The 20,228-nt window shown below is 35.4% G+C and overlaps 1 protein-coding gene across 2 annotated transcripts in view; it reads left to right on the forward strand.

Annotated features, from left to right (window-relative positions):
• Positions 1-20,228, forward strand: part of GRID2 (glutamate ionotropic receptor delta type subunit 2) — a 1,428,522-nt gene that overhangs the window by 1,266,112 nt on the left and 142,182 nt on the right. For both annotated transcript variants that reach the window (XM_057547452.1, XM_007184090.2), the window contains exon 14: positions 16,716-16,882. In XM_057547452.1, coding sequence (XP_057403435.1) covers positions 16,716-16,882 — 167 coding nt within the window. The remainder of the gene's footprint in view (positions 1-16,715; positions 16,883-20,228) is intronic.

Consider the following 20,228-nt stretch of genomic DNA (forward strand, 5'->3'; position numbering starts at 1 on the left):
GATCAAGTGGGGTTTATCCCAGGAATGCAAGGATTCTTCAGTATACGCAAATCAATCAATGTGATACACCATATTAACAAATTGAAGAATAAAAACCATATGATCATCTCAATAGATGCAGAGAAAGCTTTTGACAAAATTCAACATCGATTTATGATAAAAACACTCCAGAAAGTCGGAATAGAGGGAACTGACCTCAACATAATAAAGAACATATATTACAAACCCACAGCCAACATCGTTCTCAATGGTGAAAAATTGAAACCACTTCCCCTAAGATCAGGAACAAGACAGATTGCCCACTCTCACCACTGTTATTCAACATAGTTTTGGAAGTTTTAGCCAGAGCAATCAGAGATGAAAAGGAAATAAAAGGAATCCAAATCGGAAAAGAAGAAGTAAAAGTGTCACTGTTTGCAGATGACATGATACTATACATAGAGAATCCTAAAGATGCTACCAGAAAACTACTAGAGCTAATCAATGAATTTGGTAAAGTAGCAGGATACAAAATTAATGCACAGAAATCTCTTGCATTCCTATACACTAATGATGAAAAATCTGAAGGAGAAATTAAGGAAACACTCCCATTTACCATTGCAACAAAAAGAATAAAATACCTAGGAATAAACCTACCTAAGGAGGTAAAAGACCTGTACTCAGAAAACTATAAGACACTGATGAACGAACTCAAAGATGACACAAACAGATAGAGAGATATACCATGTTCTTGGATTGGAAGAATCAACATTGTGAAAATGGCTATACTAGCCAAAGCAATCTACAGATTCAATGCAATCTCTATCAAATTACCAGTGGCATTTTTCACAGAACTAGAACAAAAAATTTCACAATTTGAATGGAAACACAAAAGACCCTGAATAGCCAAAGCAATCTTGAGAAAGAAAAATGGAGCTGGAGGAATCAGGCTGCCTGACTTTGGACTATACTACCAAGCTATAGTAATCAAGACAATATGGTACTGGCACAAAAACAGAAATATAGATCAATGAAACAGGATAGAAAGCCCAGAGATAAACCCACGCACATATGGTCACCTTATCTTTGATAAAGGAGGCAAGAATATACAATGGAGAAAAGACAGCCTCTTCAGTAAGTGGTGCTGGGAAAACTGGACAGCTACATGTAAAAGAATGCAATTAGAACACTCCCCAACACCATACACAAAAATAAACTCAAAATGGATTAAAGACCTATATGTAAGGCCAAACACTATAAAACTTTGAGAGGAAAACATAGGCAGAACACTCTGTAACATAAATCACAGCAAGATCCTTTTTGACCCACCACCTAGAGAAATGAAAATAAAACCAAAAATAAACAAAGAGACCTAATGAAACTTAAAAGCTTTTGCACAGCAAAGGAAACCATAAACAAGATGAAAAGACAACCCTCAGAATGGGAAAAAATATTTGCAAATGAAGCAACTGACAAAGGATTAGGCTCCAAACTATACAAGCAGCACATGCAGCTCATGCAGCTCAATATCAAAAAAAAACACCACCAGATCCAAAAATGGGCAGAAGACCTAAATAGACATTTCTCCAGAGAAGATGTACAGATTGCCAACAAACACATGAAAGGATGATCAACATCACTAATCATTAGAGAAATGCAAATCTAAACTACAATGAGGTGTCACCTCACACCAGTCAGAATGGCCATCATCAAAAAGTCTACAAACAATAAATGCTGGAGAGGGTGTGGTGAAAAGGGAACCCTCTTGCACTGTTGGTGGGAATGTAAATTGATACAGCCACTATGGAGAACAGTATGGAGGTTCCTTAAAAACTAAAAATAGAACTACCATATGACCCAGCAATCCCACTACTGGGCATACACCCTGAGAAAACCATAATTCAAAAAGAGTCATGTACCACAATGTTCATTGCAACACTATTTACAATAGCCAGGACATGGAAGCAACCTAAGTGTCCATCGACAGATGAATGGATAAAGAAGATGTGACACATGTATACAATGGAATATTACTCATCCATTAAAAGGAATAAAATTGAGTCATTTGTAGTGAGGTGGATGGACCTAGAGTCTGTCATACAGAGTGAAGTAAGTCAGAAAGAGAAAAGCAAATACCGTGTGCTAACACATATATATGAAATCTAAAACAAAAAACAAAAAACATTCTTAAGAATCTCGAGGCAGGACAGGAATAAAGACGCAGACGTAGAGAATGGACTTGAGGACACAGGGAGGGGGAAGGGTAAGCTGAGACGAAGTGAGAGAGTGGCATTGACATATATATACTACCAAATGTAAAATAGATAGCTAGTGGGAAGCAGCCGCATAGCACAGGGAGATCAGCTCGGTGCTTTGTGACCACCTAGAGGGGTGGGATAGGGAGGGTGGGCGGGAGACACAAGAGGGAGGGGATATGGAGATATATGTATAACGTATAGCTGATTCACTTTGTTATACAGCACCAACTAACACAACAATGTAAAGCAATTATACTCCAATAAAGATGTTATAAAAAGAAAAAAAGATTGTGCATGAACAAGAAATGGTCACCAGAGGGTATCTCTATTCAATCAGTTAGGCATTAAAGATTAGGAACTTAAATAAATATTTGGGGTTTTCTTATACAACTATTTCAGTTACCAGAATATTTGAGCAGGCTATCCTGATTCCCCACCACCACCACCAATGAAAATTAAGTTCCCCTTCCTTTAAACAACTTTAACACTTCAAGCTTCTTTCATGGTACTTACCATAAAATACATTGTGTTACAGCAATTTACTGCTTGATTTATCTCCACTACTGAGTTGTAAACAGCTTGAGAGCAGGGGCCAAAATCTTACTCACTTTTATATACCTTACAGATCCCTTTAGGATCTTAAAATTAATGCACAATGATTATTAGTAAAATGAAATTCAAAGAAAGATTTCTGTAGAAATATTGCAGAAATGGAACAAAACCTAGCTCCTGGCATGATCTTGGTAGTGAGTAATCCACCACAGGCTATTGGCATCTTGGCACTATTATGAGGACACAAGTTTTGAGCATCAGTAGCTACCATGGTTGGTCTGTCAATCACCACAGCATTCTGGGGACCAGGAATTAATAATATTGGAGGTAGATGCCACTATGGATTCCTTTCCTTCCTTACAAGCGAGGCCTGGAATATGTTGATGACATGGAGCTCCCAGATACACTTTTTTTTTTTTAATAACCCATTAACTTTAATTAATTTATTTATTAATTAATTTATTTTTGGCTGTGTTGGGTCTTCGTTTCTGTGCGAGGGCTTCCTCTAGTTGCGGCAAGCGGGGGCTACTCTTCATCGCGGTGCGCGGGCCTCTCACTGTCACGGCCTCTCTTGTTGCGGAGCACAGGCTCCAGACGCGCAGGCTCAGTAGTTGTGGCTCACGGGCCTAGTCGCTCCGCAGCATGTGGGATCTTCTCAGACCAGGGCTTGAACCCGTGTCCCCTGCATTGGCAGGCAGATTCTCAACCACTGCGCCACCAGGGAAGCCCCGAGATACACTTTTGCCCTCTGTTTGACCTGTATGAATTACTCTGCTGGCAAGGAATTCACTGGTAAATAAATTGATGGCCCACAATTCAACTGCTTATCCAAACATGACCTCAACAACAAAGACTAGTTGAAAAATTTTAAGTAATATCCATCAGCTATTCAGATGGACTGAAAATATCCCAGGCCAAACCTTCAATTATTATTCTGTTGAAAAGTGATTTTAGGTTTTGTTGATGAGTATTTTCTAGATAGTTTTAATTTAATGGTTAAAAACCATCCAAAGGACAGTGATTGTATGTTTTAGTAGATGAAAAAGGCCAGGGATATTTTGAAAAGCTAATATAGTTTGGGTTACTATGCAACATTTCATGGGCCTTGCTGCAGATTATAATCATACTGTTTTGGTTTGGGTTTTTTTTTCTGCAGTCTTTTTTTTTTTATACAGCAGGTTTTTATTAGTTATCTATTTTATACATATTACAGTATATATGTCAATCCCAATCTCCCAATTCATCCCACCACCACCACTACCACCCCGCCCCACTTCCCCCCTTGATGTCCATAAGTTTGTTCTCTACATCTGTGTCTCCATTTCTGCCTTGCAAACCAGTTCATCTGTACCATTTTTCTAGATTCCACATGTATCCATTAATATATGATATTTGTTTTTCTCTTTCTGACTTACTTCATTCTGTATGACAGTCTCTAGGTCCATCCATGTCTCTACAAATGACCCAATTTCGTTCCTTTTTATGGCTGAGTAATATTCCATTGTATTTATGTACGACATCTTCTTTATCCATTCATCTGTTGATGGGCATTTAGGTTGGTTCCATGTCCTGGCTATTGTAAATAGTGCTGCAATGAACTTTGGGGTGCAAGTGTCTTTTTAAATTATGGTTTTCTCTGGGTATATGCCCAGTAGTGGGATAGCTGGGTCATATGGTAATTCTATTTTTAGTTTTTTAAGGAACCTCCATACTGTTCTCCATAGTGGCTGTATCAATTTACATTCCCACCAACAGTGCAAGAGGGGTCCCTTTTCTCCACACCCTCTCCAGCATTTGTTGTTTGTAGATATTCTGATAATGCCCCTTCTAACCGGTGTGAGGTGTTACCTCATTTTAGTTTTGATTTGTATTTCCCTAATAATTAGTGATGTTGAGCAGCTTTTCATGTGTTTGTTGGCAATCTGTATATCTTCTTTGGAAAAATGTCTATTTAGGTTTTCTGCCTATTTTTTAATTGGGTTGTTTTTTGTTTTTAATATGTAGCTGCATGAGCCTTTTATATATTCTGGAGATTAATCCTTTGTCTGTTGATTCATTTGCAAATAGTTTCTACCATTCTGATGGTTGTCTTATCGTCTTGTTTATAGTTTCCTCTGCTGTGCAAAAGCTTTTAAGTTTCATTAGGTCCCATTTGTTTATTTTTGTTTTTATTTCCATTACTATAGGAGGTGGGTTAAAAAAGACTCTTGCTGTGATTTATGTCACAGAGTGTTCTTCCTGTGTTTTCCTCTAAGAGGTTTATAGTGTCTGGTCTTACATTTAGGTCTTTAATCCATTTTGAGTTTATTTTTGTGTATGGTGTTAGGGAGTACTCTAATTTCATTCTTTTACATGTAGCTGTCTAGTTTTCCCAGCACCACTTACTGAAGAGACTGTGTTTTCTCCATTGTATATCCTTGCCTCCTTTGTCATAGATTAGTTGACCATAGGTGCGTGGGTTTATCTCTGGGGTTTCTCTCCTGTTCCATTGATCTATACTTCTGTTTTTGTGCTGGTACCATATTGTCTTGATTACTGTAGCTTTGTAGTATAGTCTGAAGCCAGGAAGTCTGATTCCTCCAGCTCGTTTTTTTCCCTCAAGATTGCTTTGGCTATTTGGGGTCTTTTGTGTCTCCATAATTTTAAGATTTTTTGTCTTGTTCTGTAAAAAATGCCATTGGTAATTTGATAAGGATTGCATTGAATCTGCAGCTTGCTTTGGGTAGTATAGTCATTTTCATAATATTGATTCTTCCAATCCAAGTACTTGGTATATCTCTCCATCTATTTGTATCATCTTTGATTTCTTTCATCTGTGTCTTATAGTTTTCTGCATACAGGTCTTTTGTCTCCCTAGGTAGGTTTATTCCTAGGTATTTTATTCTTTTAGTTGCAATGGTAAATGGGAGTGTTTCCTTAATTTCTCTTTCAGATCGTTCATTGTTACTGTATAGGAATGCAAGAGATTTCTCTGCATTAGTTTTGTATTCTGCTACTTTACCCAATTCACTGGTTAACTCTAGTAGTTTTCTGGTGGCATCTTTAGGATTATCTATGTATAGTATCATGTCATCTGCAAACAGTGACACTTCTACTTCTTTTCCAATTTGTATTCCTTTTTTTTCTTTTTCTTCTCTGATTGCCATGGCTAGGACTTCCAAAATTATGTTGAATAATATTGGTGAGTGTGGACATTATTGTCTTGTTCCTGATCTTACAGGAAATGCTTTCATTTCTTCACCATTGGGAATGATGTTTGCTGTGGGTTTGTCATATATGGCCTTTATTATGTTGAGGTAGGTTCCCTCTATGCCCACTTTCTGGAGAGTTTTTATCATAACTGGATGTTGAATTTTGTCAAAAGCTTTTTCTGCATGTATTGAGATGATCACATGGTTTTTCTCCTTTAATTGGTTAATATGGTGTATCACATTGATTCATTTGCGTATATCGAAGAATCCTTGCATCCCTGGGATAAATCCCACTTGATCATGGTGTATGATCCTTTTAATGTGTTGTTGGATTCTGTTTGTTAGTATTTTGTTGAGGATTTTTGCATCTATATTCATCAGTGATATTGGTCTGTAATATTCTTTTTTTGTAGTATCTCTCTCTGGTTTTGGTATCAGGGTGATGGTGGCCTCATAGAATGAGTTTGGGAGTGTTCCTTCCTCTGCAGTTTTTTGGAAGAGTTTGAGAAGGATGGGTGTTAGCTCTTCTCTAAATGTTTGATAGAATTCACCTGTGAAGCCATCTGCTCCTGGACTTTGTTGGAAGATATTTAATCACAGTTTCAATTTCATTACTTGTGATTTGTCTGTTCATATTTTTTATTTCTTCCTGGTTCAGTCTTGGAAGGTTATGCCTTTCTAAGAATTTGTCCATTTCTTACAGGTTGTCCATTTTATTGGCATAGAGTTGCCTGTAATAGTCTCTTAGGATGCTTTGTATTTCTGCAGTGTCTGTTGTAACTTCTCCTTTTTCATTTCTAATTTTATTGATTTGAGTCCTCTCCCTCTTTTTCTTGATAAGTCTGGCTAAATGTTTGTCAATTTTGTTTATCATCTCAAAGAACCAGCTTTTAGTTTTATTGATCTTTGCTATTGTTTTCTTTGTTTCTATTTCATTTATTTCTGCTCTGACCTTTATAATTTCTTTCATTCTGCTAACTTTGGGTTTTGTTTTTTCTTCTTTCTCTAGTTCCTTTAGGTGTAGGATTAGATTGTTTATTTGAGATTTTTCTAGTTTCTTGAGGTAAGATTGTATTGCTATAAACTTCCCTCTTAGAACTGCTTTTGCTGCATTCCATAGGTTTTGGATCATCATGATTTTGTTGTCATTTGTCTCTAGGTATTTTTTAATTTCCTCTTTGATTTCTTCAGTGATCTCCTGGTTATTTAGTAACGTATTGTTTAGCCTCCATGTGTGTTTTTTTTTTTTTTTTTTACTTTTTTTCCCTGTAATTTGTTTCTTATTTCATAGTGTTGTGGTTGGAAAAGATGCTTGATATGATTTCAATTTTCTCAAATCTGGAGAATGTTCCGTTTGCACTTGAGAAGAAAATGTAATCTGCTCTTTCGGATGGAATGTCCTATAAATATCAATTAAATGTATCTGGTCTATTGTGTCATTTAAAGCTTGTGTTTCCTTCTTAATTTTCTGTCTGGATGATCTGTCCATTGGTGTAAGTGAGGTGTTAAAGCCCCCCACTATTGTTGTGTTACTGTCGATTTCCTCTTTTATAGCTGTTAGCAGTTGCCTTATGTACTGAGGTGCTCCTATGTTGGGTGCATATATGTTTATAATTGTTATATCTTCTTCTTGGATTGATCCCTTGATCATTATGTAGTGTCCTTCCTTGTCTCTTGTAACGTTCTTTATTTTAAAGTCCATTTTGTCCAATATGAGTATTGCTACTCCAGCTTTCTTTTGATTTCCGTCTACATGGAATATCTTTTTCCATCCCCTCACTTTCAGTCTGTTTGTGTCCCTAGGTCTGAAGTGGGTGTCTTGTAGACAGCATATATATGGGTCTTGTTTTTGTATCCATTCAGTGAACCTGTGTCTTTTGGTTAGAGCATTTAATCCATTCACATTTAAGGTAATTATCAAAATGTATGTTCCTATTACCATTTTCTTCAGTGTTTTGGTTTGTTTTTTTAGGTCCTTTTCGTCTCATGTGTTTCCAAGTTAGAGAAGTTCCTTTAGCATTTGTTGTAGAGCTGGTTTGGTGGTGCTGAATTCTCTTAGCTTTTGCTTGTCTGAAAAGCTTTTGATTTCTCTGTCGAATCTGAATGAGATCCTTACTGGGTAGAGTAATCTTGGTTGTAGGTTCTTCCCTTTCATCACTTTAAATATTTCATGCCACTCCCTTCTGGCTTGTAGAGTTTCTGCTGAGAAATCAGCTGTTAACCTTATGGGAGTTCCCTTATACATTGTCATTTTTCCCTTCTTGCTTTTAATAATTTTTCTTTGTCTTTAATTTTTGTCAATTTGATTACTATGTGTCTCAGTATGTTTCTCCTTGGGGTTATCCTGCCTGGGACTCTCTGTGCTCCTGGACTTGAGTGGCTATTTCCTTGCCCATGTTAGGGAAGTTTTTGACTATAATCTCTTCAAATATTTTCTTGGGTCCTTTCTTTCTCTCTTCTCCTTTTGGGACCCCTATAATGCGAATGTTGGTGTGTTTATTGTAGTCACAGAGGTCTCTTAGACTGTCTTCATTTCTTTTCATTCTTTTTTCTTTTTTCTTTTTTTTTTTTTTGTGGATTACTCATTTTAATCTATGATGAAGAAAAGGAAAAATACATTCTTTTTTCTTTATTCTCTTCCATGACAGTGAATTCCACCATTCTGTCTTCCAGGTCACTTATCCGTTCTTCTGCCTCAGTTATTCTGCTATTGATTCCTTCTAGTGTATTTTTCGTTTCAGTTATTGTATTGTTCATCTCTGTTTCTTTGTTCATTAATTCTTCTAGGTCTTTGTTAAACATTTCTTGCATCATCTTGATCTTTGACTCCATTCTTTTTCTGATGTCCTGGATCATCTTCACTATCATTATTCTGAATTCTTTTTCTTGATGGTTGCCTATCTCCACTTCGTTTAGTTGTTTTTCTGGGGTTTTATCTTGTTGTTTCATCTGGTACATAGTCCTCTGCCTTTTCATTTTGTCTTTCTTTCTGTGAGTGTGGTTTTCATTCCACAGGCTGCAGGACTGTAGTTCTTCTTTAATCATACTGTTTTAATGGTTCTCTTTTTTTAAAAGCTTTCATAATGCTTTGTAACATTAGAATTACTAGACCCATGTATATAATGGCAATGATAATGTTACCATACATAAAGTTGTCTACAGTTCACAAAGCATTAACAACAATGCTAGAACACTTTTCTAATAGCAAAGCAACATGTCTCCAACTGGGGAGGTCCCCAGATGGTTGTAAAGAAGCTGCAAGGGGATCCAGGAGGCCAGAGTGGCTGTTTGAAACAGAAGAAAATAGCAAAAATCAAAGTAGGTTACTAGAGGAGGCTTCAAGGTCACTCCTATCTCTCTGTTACTGTAGGTGTAGACCCAGAAAGCTAAAATAGCAGGTATGAAAGTTGGTGATGAAGGGTAGCAGAATATGCCACCCCAAAATATGCAACATTGATATATTATTTTGAGCTGCAGACACTTGAAAAACAGTAAATGCAGGGACAGGCTTTCTCTGAACTCCACTTATTTACCTAAAGATAAGTCCTCCAAAAGGAACTCAGTTGTCATAAATTCTCTCCTCGGGAGTTTCATCAACCAGGGAATATTGACTCATCACAGAAGAGACTAGAAGTCAACACCACACCCAGACAAGCTTTTGTCACAAACTATCATACCACCCTTCTATTCTTCTAAAGGCCATTCATCTTTGCTAAAAATCATTCACTCTCTCCTAAATGACCTATATCCCCCCTCCCATTCCCTATTTAGGTGGTATTTAATCCTGAATTCTAAATCACTTCTTTGAATTACTCAATTATTCCTGGGCATCTCCCTTGTATATAGGAGGCACACATGTTGATAAACTTCTGTTTGTTCTTCTCTTCTTAATCTGTCTTTCAGTACAGAGGTCTCACTCAGCTAAGAACTCCTTCCCTACAGTGATTAATGCAAAAGATCAGAGAGAGCAAGGACTGTGGGATGACTATGCAGATATGAGCAATCAATGTAGAGGAAACTTAACCAAGTATTTTACCCCTCCCACACAAACATTCCCAGAATATGTCAGTTTTTATAATTATATCAAGCCTCATGTTTAAATTTTTTCCTCATTATATTACTTATTTTTAATCAAAAACATTTTATTTAAAAATCGAAAAAAAATCGAAAAAAAAAAAATCGGTGTTCATATGATTGTCAACTTTCAAGATTGTTAAAATGCATATTCCCAGGCCTCAAACACCAAACATTCCAATGCAATAAGTTTGGGGTTGGGTCTGGAGTTTACATTTTTTACCACAAAAATCCCCTGGTAATTCTAATTCTAATAGCATCACATTTTGAGAAACACTGACCCATAGTACCTAACAGAGTGCCTAGGATACGGTAGACACTCCATGAATAGTTACATTGAATGATTTCTTTTATCTGTTTCAAGATCCCATGGTTTGGTTGGGGTTCACTCCCAACAAAGATATATATCCACTGAGCACAGTAAACTGGTCTGAAGGTTTTAGACCATATTTCATGCAAAACTTTTTATCAAGTATCTGATATTGGCCTGGTCTAAGCAAATATATTAAAAAGGCAGTATAGTTGTCCTTCAGTATTTGCAGGGGATTAGTTCCAGGACCCCCAAAATCCAGGGTTGCTCAAGTCCCTTATATAAAATGATATAGTATTTGCATATAACCTACACACATCCTCCCATGTACTTTAAGTCATCTCTAGATTACTTATCATACCTAATACAATATAAATGCGATGTAAATAGTTGCAAATACAATGTAAATGCTATGTAAATAGTTGCAGGCATACAGCAAATTCAACCTCCAACTTAATCTGGGATAAATCTTTTAGAAACTTTCTGGAATTTTATCTTTTGAATATTTTCTGTCTGTAGTTGGGTGAATCCATGGATGCAAAACCCATGGATACAGAGGGCTGAGTTAAATGTATCAAATATTTTTTTATATTTTCTTTCTCTACATTTATGTTTAGATATCGTATTCTTTTTACAATATCAGAAAATACAGTCTTACATGTTCTCCCAGTTTTGTGGATTTTTAAAATTTGGGTTCTCTGTCCATTATAATTAATGTTTTACACTATAAGAATTTATTTTGTATATGGTGTGACATAGTGCTTTGATATTGACCTTTTAAAATAATCACTTACTATCTTTTTAAAAATATTTCTTATTTGCCACACTGATTTGGATTGCTGTCTTTGTAATACAGTCTATATATGACATTTGTATACTTTTATCAGTTCTGTAGGCTTTTATGTCTATTCTGCCAATTTTCTATTCTCAAAGAAGTTCTGTGCTATTTTATTTTTAAGCTTTATAGCATGTTTCACTATTTAGTATTCTAAGTTTCCAGTGATTTTTTTTTCAAAATTTTTTGCTATTCTCATCTATTTTCTTCCAAGTAAATATGCGAAGATTTTAATAAGTCCTAAAACATTCTTTGGACATTTTGCTTAGACTGCATTAAGTATCAAATAACATGAGAAAAACTGACATTTCTTTTACAATTGTGCATCTATTCTTTTAGGAATATGTTACATCTTATCTAGAAATGAGTTCAAGTCTTCTTCAGTCAAGTGTTGAAGATTTCTGTATACAATCTTACTCATTTATGGTTAAATTTATTCCTAGATATTTGTATTTAGTGTAAATGGATATTTTTAGTCAAATTATATATTATCTCTTATTGATGTGTTAATAGAAAAGCAGTTGATTTTCATATATCTATTTATAACCAATCTATATGTTGAAATCTTTCTTTTTTTTTTTTTTTAATTGGGGTATAGTTGCTTTACAATGTTGTGTTAGTTTCTGCTGTACAATGAAGTGAATCAGCTATGTGTATACATATATCCCCTCCCTCTTGGATCTCCCTCCCACCCCCACCCATCCCATCCATCTAGGTCACCACAGAGCACCAAGCTGAGCTCCCTGCACTATACAGCAGGTTCCCACTAGCTATCTGTTTTACACAGAGCAGTACACATATGTCAATCCCAATCTCCCAATTCATCCCACACCCCGCACCCCCCGTGTGTCCATACGTCCGTTTCCTACATCTGCATCTCTATTCCTACCCTGAAAGTAGGTTCATCTGTACCATTTTTCTAGATTCCACACACATGTGTTAATACACGATATTTGTTTTTCTCTTTCTGACTTACTTCACTCTGTATGACAGACTCTAGGTCCAACCGCATCTCTACAAATGACCCAATTTTGTTCCTTTTCATGGCTGAGTAATATTACATTGTATATATGTACCACATCTCTATTTTCTATTATTTTTTCCATTGATACTTGTGGGCTTCAGAAGTATGTCATCAAATAATGATAATTTTGTCCTAATAGCTTGAAATCAGAATTTGTTTCCTGCTTTATTGCATAGGCTAAAATGATCACAATCATGTTAAGTTTGGGGGGTATAGTAGGCATCATTTTCTTGGTTTTGATGGTAATTCCATTAGAGTTTCAGTTTCCAAAAGATGTGCTGCTTGTTTGAGGTAGTTATTCTATTCTATACATCATTAAAGAAGAATCTTTTTATTTGTGCATTACTAGATAGGTAGGTAGATAGATAGATAGATAGATAGATAGATAGATAGATAGATAGGAGATAAGTAATGGTTTTCAATTTTGTCAAATATCTTTTTGGTGTCTGTTGAAAAATCATTTAAAAATTTTATAAAGCCTCATTTATAATATATATTATCCCAATAACTTTCCTAATACTGAAGCAGTGTTGATAGTTTTTGTTTAATAATGCTACATTTTTCTTCTACTATACCATGAAAATCAGTTTGCTGATATTTTGGGGAGAACAAGACTGAGATTTTTGGAGGTTTCTCATACTTTAGTATCAAGGTTAATTTAGCTCTTTCTTTGTGCTAGAGACATTTTTACTTCTACTTGAGAAAATTTGGTGATTTCTCTTTTTCCAGGAAATTATCAACATTATTGATATTTTAATTTTCTTTCTATAGAATCATGCATACAATTATTTTTGAACATCTTTCTGAATATTTTATTTCATTTCCAGTTTCTAACTATCTGTATTTTTAACTTTATTGATGTACAACTGCCCAAAAAATTATATATATTTAAGGTACACAACTTGATGTTTTGATCTAAGTATACATTGTGAAATGATCACCACAATGAGGCTGATCAACATATCCATCATCTCACATAGTTACAGTTTCTTGTCATAAGGACACTTAAGATCTACCCTCTTAGCAAATTTCAGATATGTAATACCATGTATTGTTAACTCTACTCACCAGAATATATTCATCTTGCATAACTGAGATTCTGTATCCTTTGACCCCCATCTCCCCATTTCTCCCACCTCCCAGCCCCTGTCAACCACCATTCTACTCTGTGCTTCTGTGAGTCTGACTATTGTAGATTCCACATGTAAGTGGGTTCATGTAGTGTTTGTCTTTCTGTGTCTGGTTTATTTCACTTAGCATAATGTCCTCTGGGTTCATCCATGTTGTTGCAAATGGCAGAATTTCCTTCTTGTTGAAAGATGAATAATATTCCATTGTATATTCATTATTCTTTATCCATTTTCTTTACCCATTCATCTGTTGATGAACATTTAAGTTGTTTCTGTATCTTGGCTATTATGAATAATGCTGCGATGACTCTGGGAGTGCATATATATCTTTGAGATCCTGATTTCATTTCTTTTGGATATATACCCGATCATATGGTAGTTCTGTTTTTATTTTTTTTGAGGAGCCTCCCTACTAGCTGTAACAATTTACACCCCAACAGCAGGGTACAAGCATTCCCTTTTCTCCATCTCCTCGCTTAGACTTGTCATTTCATGTCTTTTTGATAATAGCCATTCTAACAAGTTTGAGATGATATCTCGTTGTGGTTTTGATTTGCATTTCCCTGATGATTAGTAATATTGAGCACCTTCTCATGTATCTTTTGGCCTTTTGTATGTCTTCTTTTGAGAAATGTCCTTTTCCCATTTTTTAATTAAGTTATATGTTTTTGCTATGGAGTTGTAGGAGTTCCCTATATATTTTTTTTGACATTAACCTCTAATCAGATATATAGTTTGCAAATATTTTTTTACCATTCTATAGCCTGCCTTTTCACTCTGTTGATTATTTCATTTGCTGTGCAGAAGCTTTTTAGTTTGATAGCTCATTTGTCTGTTTTTGCTTTCATTTCCTATGTTTTTGATCATGTCATATCCAAAAATCATTATCCAGACAAATGTCAAGATGCTTTTTCCCTGTGTTTTCTCCTAGGAATTTTACAGTTTCGGGTTCTATGCTTAAGTCTTTAATCCATTTTGAGTTGATTTTTGTATATGGTGTGAGATAGGAGTCCAAGTTCATTTTCTCTGTGTGGATATCCAGTTTTCCCAGCTTCATTTATTGAAGAGATTATCCTGTCCCTATTATGTATTCTTGGCATCCTTTCAGAAGATTAGTTGACCATAAATGTGTGGATCTGTTTCTGGGATCTCTATTTTGCTCCCTTGATCTATATGTTTGTTTTTATGCCAGTACCATAGTGTTTCAATTACTATAGCTTTGCAACATATTTTAAAATCAGGAGGCATGATGCCTCCAGGTTTGTTCTTCTTGCTCAAGATTGCTTTGGTAATCTTGGGTCTTTTGTGGTTACATATGAATTTTAGGATTGTTTTTTCTATTTCTGTAAAGAATGCCATTGGAATTTTGATAGGGATTTTATTGAATCTGTATATCACTTTGGGTAGTAAGGATATTTTAACAATATTTTTCCAATTCATGAACATAAGATGTTTTTCCATTTATCTGTGTCTTCTTTAATTCCCTTCATTACTGTAATTTTCACTGTACAAATCTTTCACCTCTTCGGTTTAGTTTCTTCTATTCTTTTTGTTGTTTTGTAAATGGGATTTTCTTAATTTCCTTTTCAGATAGTTCATTGTTTGCGTATAGAAATGCCACAATTTTTTGTATGTTTATTTTGTGTCCTGTAACTTGACTGAATTTGTTTATTAGTTTTAGTAGTTTTTTTGTATACTCTTTAGGATTTTCTACACATATGATCATGTCATCTGCAAATAGAGATAATTTCACTTCTTCCTTTCAAATGTGGATTTTTTTTCTTGTCTAATTACTCTGGCTAGAACTTCCAGTACTGTATTGAATAGAAGTGGTGAGAATGGACATACTTACCTGTTACCTTTACATATCTGGAGTAGAGTCCACAGGGAAATAGGGCTGCTTCTAAGACTGCAGCCAGGACCACAGTTAGCCAACCGGCCACTGGGGTACAGGCCTACCTTCTGAAAGCATTCTTTGTCAGTTTTAGACTCCACCAGAGTTTTGCAGCCTGGGTCCCAAGGCTCACACAAAGGCACTTTTGTCTGTGGATGGCTGCCAAATAGTCATTTCTCTGGGGTTATGAAGGTGGGGGACCTCCTATTCACCCATTTTGTGGCATCATTCTCTCTACCTGTACTTATACATTTTTTCTTTTTCCCTAATCAGATTTACCAAGAAATTACTTTCCCCTAAAATAAATAAATAAGCAAATAAACAAACTGAATATTTGATTTAATTATTAGTTCTGTTTATTTTATGAATTCATTAAGTTCTGTATATATAATAATTTTCTAAATTAACTTTATTAATATCAGTATTTTTTTTTTTTTTTTTTTTTTTTTTGTCTGTGTTGGGTCTTCGTTTCTGTGTGAGGGCTTTCTCTAGTTGCGGCGAGCGGGGGCCACTCTTCATCGCAGTGCGCGGGCCTTTCACTATCGCGGCCTCTCTTGTTGCGGAGTACAGGCTCCAGACGCGCAGGCTCAGTAATTGTGGCTCACGGGCCTAGTTGCTCCGCGGCATGTGAGATCTTCCCAGACCAGGGCTTGAACCCGTGTCCCCTGCATTGGCAGGCGGATTCTCAACCACTGCGCCACCAGGGAAGCCCCCAGTATTTATTTTTGATAAAATTTTGACTTAGGTTACTGAGGGAAAAAAAGATAATCACTAAAAGATATTGTAAACAACCCAGAATAAAGTCATGTTCCCTACATGGTGATAGACAAGGTTGTATAATTATTTTTTTCCTTATCGCAATGCCCACCAAGTTTGGCTACAAGATTACCATAGGTCACACTTGGCAACAGATTAACTTAGAAGGACAAGAAATATATCTTGCCAGCAGGCCAGTGTTAGTTATTTCTCTTCAGTGTGAGTTTTACTTGCAGAATTCATTTAGAATATAGATCACAGGCAAGAAGATGATACCCATATTGGGTGGGTGCAAAAGCCTATCTGGTTTAGAAGCCTAATAATCCAAAGGAGTCAATATCTCTTGTAACAACTCCAAAAGCACAATTTCCAGGGTCCACAAAGACACAAGGCCAGCTATAAGAATTACTGCGCTCAGAGAAACTCAATGACATGGTTTCCTTTCCTGCATTTACTCTTCCAGTTCAGATGACATTTACTACTCAGGCGTCATTTTACATTCCAACTTTATTACATTTCCAAGAGAACAGAGCTGTAAATTAACCAGAAGCCAAATTCTCATGCAGAATAGGTGTTTAGTTTGAAATACAGGTCCTATTAATTTTTTGTACAATTAAATATATACCAATGTAACATTTTTTATCCTGTCTATATGACTTAAAATTCCAACCTTAAGTCCTTTTTTCTTCTTTTGTTCTCCATATTTGCACAGGTAAAATTTGGAAATTATGCTTTTGTATGGGATGCAGCTGTATTGGAATACGTGGCTATCAATGACCCAGACTGCTCCTTTTACACCATTGGGAATACTGTTGCTGATCGAGGATATGGAATTGCATTGCAGCATGGCAGTCCTTACAGGGATGTTTTTTCACAAAGGTAAGATTTGTGTGTGGTCCAAATAAGAAGAGAGGAAATATAGAAAAAGGAAAATCCACTTGGTTACCCCATTTAGTTTACTACATTTTGTTTTCTTTGTTTGGAAAACCACAGTAAACAACAACAACAACAAAAGGGAATTATAAGTGGTTGTTCAATAAGACATTTCCTAAAGCATGTACTAAAGTATTATTTTTCTCATAAAAAGGGAAAAGTTACTGCTGCATGTCACTGGTTATTCTCAAAAAACTGATATACAAAATAAAATAAAAACTTAATTGAGTTTAGCCTCTGAATTTTTAGGGACTAAAACTGTCATAGAGTTAGCAAAATTCATTCATTTCTAAAAACACCAAAGCATAAAATAAACTTCAGGACCAAGTTAAAGTTTTAAAGCAAATACTGATAGGGATGTTTCCATATCAATTTTACAAAGGAAAAGAGTAAAAATTTTAGAGTCTGTCATTGGTGTCAAAGTATACGTGAAACTTTGTCATGGAAATTTAGGAGACAGTTTATTAAGAAATTATACTCATCCTCAAATAAGAATTTTCTATTATAAGTTGTTTAAGAAAGAAAACTTTAAATGTATATTTTATATTAATGATGTAGATGAAAGACTTGGGCCTGAAAGGAATTTACAAGATCACTGAATTTTATTATCTCTACTACCAAACAAGGTTGGACCTAAGAGAGAGAAATATCTTTCAGGTAGAAGTATGTTCTATTTGCCACTGATTTATTTGATTTATTACTAGATATTTTTGTACCTATTTTCTAAAAGCTAAAGCCAGATGAAAGAGAGCAGTACTGGGTAGTACTCTAGGTAGTACTAAGGCCCCAAATTGTAAACTATTTGAGTTGTATTCCTCCAAATTTCAAGATAACAAAAAGCCAGGCATTTTGTGTTTAACAAAACAAGTCAGTAGTCCAAATTTATGTTATAACTCTTCTGTTAGCTAACTAAAAACCTAGGCCTCTCTCTTTATCAGCAAATGAAGATATTAAATTAACTCTAGGGTCCTACATTAGTCACCTTTTCTGTGTAGCAAACAACCCAAATCAGTAACTTTAAAAACGTTATTTCTCAGGACTTCCCTGGTGGTCCAGTGGTTAAGACTTCGCCTTCCAATGCAGAGGGGGTGCAGGTTTGATCACTGGTCAGGTAGTTAAGATCCCACATGCCTCGCGGCCAAAATTCCAAAACATAAAACAGAAGCAATATTGTAACAAATTCAATAAAGACTTTAAAAACTGGTCCACATCAAAAAAAAAATCCTAAAAAAAAAAAGTTATTTCTCATTGATGGAATGTAAGGGCTGTGATTTGGCTGAATTCTGCTGCGAGTTGCGGGTCAACTGCAGGTCTCTATGCATCTTCTCATCCCAGGGACCACCACTGTTCTTCTACTTGTTAGAAGAGGCACACCATTGTTTTTATGAATTTAGAAGAGAGGATGGAAAGCATAATGGAATGAAGGGCATGCCAGGGTTTTATGGTAAAAGACCAGCAGAGAAGTTTAATGGATCCTTAACATGAACCAGGTCATCAGGAAAAGGACTGTTTATTCCTCAGTTGCAGTTAATTGGCTTTTTCTTCACTACAGATATTTTTTGTTTCCAGACCTGATTTCTGGGTCTTTTATGCCAAAAAAAATGAAGCCAATAAAATCAATACACAAACATAATAACAATTAAAGAAATATTTAATCAATCACACCAAGTGTTCTATTCCTTATTATCCATGTGGTGTTTTACCTTACAGAGATTTTAATTCTGAGTGAATATATTTCATTGAACTACTAAAACACAATATTAAGCAATGAGCATTATTTTTCCTTTGATTAGCATCATGGATGTTGACAATTTAAATTGTCCTTCTCTGTGGAGTTCCTTAATAATGACACCCTGCGTCCTAGTCCCCTGGACATCTGGAGAAAGAGAGAGGAAAGAAACATGATCTGGCCAGCCCCGTCTATACACACGTGCAGCGTTAATCTATCACCCAAACTCTCTCCCTGAACCCAGAAAATATCTGCATTCATTCCCTTTTGCTACAGCCATCAGGGAAAAAAGAACTCCTTTTTATTAACTAATTTTAAAGTTATAGAGACCATCACACTTAATCATTGTATTATATTTTAGAAATTATTATAAATAGCTTTACTACAACAACTTATCCTGGACCACTGGTTAGACTAGATCATTGATTGTTCATGTGATTATATTCAGTGAAATGACAGTATTCAGAGTGATTTTTAATAAGTAAATACTAATTATATCTCAAGTAACTATGTGCCTATACCACACATATTAGATATCAAAGTACTTTAATATGTAATAAATATTATATAATGATATAGTAACTACATTTATTATCTATCTGCCCAATATCTTGTATGCTTATACATTTTAATGACTTCAGAACAATCATATGAAATGTTGTGTATTTGTTTATTACACACTTGCATATTAGTGCACAGTTATTAGTCTACAAGTACATACAGTGAGTGCGTGGTCCTGAGCTTTGGCAAGCATCATGTCAGGCATCAGAGGCATAGGCTGTAGTGATACACTCACTTGTACAATTGTATGTGAGTGGACATGCACAGGAGTGACTTTTAAGGACCAATAAGTGCTACAATATATGACTGTAGCTTTGGATAGAAGAATTTTGTTTCGTTGGTCTCTACAAATACTAGATAATTTGGTAGCAGAAATTAAAGAATTTATATATCTCACCAGATATATGGGTCAGAGTACTAGTGTGATGGGTAATGTTTACAATGAATTCTCTGACACTATTTGTTCATCAAATGTTTTCTGTGGCCTTTCTCTCATAATAGTTCTCAGTATAATAAAATCATCAAAAGTTGTTACATTAAAGACATCTATGAATGGAAGAGAACTGAATTTTTCAGAGTGATACCATTATGCTGTTAATAAAATTAGTTCCAGTGTTGATCTTAGAGCCTTAACTATTCATAAGGCTAAAAAGATAACAAAAAAATATTTATTGAGCATTTAGTACAAGCTCACCTCTGTTCTCAAATCTTAGTGGGTGTCAAGGAGTAACTAACTCATGAGTTGAATTTTATGCTTCATCTATAAAAGAGTCCCTTTTTGCCTATTGGCTGCTAACCCTAAACTTTGGGAATAGAACCACCTAGTGACACAAAAACAAGGACATATTTCAAACTGCATGGAGAATGATTTTGTTGAATTCATGGAGAGTGGAAAAGATGCATAAACAATATTTCAACCTAATCACAGAATTTCAGAATTTTTAGAAATGGAATGAACAGTAGTTCCGTTTTTTTACCAGGGGTGTAACTAGTCCAAAGGGG

Source organism: Balaenoptera acutorostrata, chromosome 5 (assembly GCF_949987535.1).
Source record: "Balaenoptera acutorostrata chromosome 5, mBalAcu1.1, whole genome shotgun sequence".
Taxonomy (NCBI): Eukaryota; Metazoa; Chordata; class Mammalia; order Artiodactyla; family Balaenopteridae; genus Balaenoptera; species Balaenoptera acutorostrata.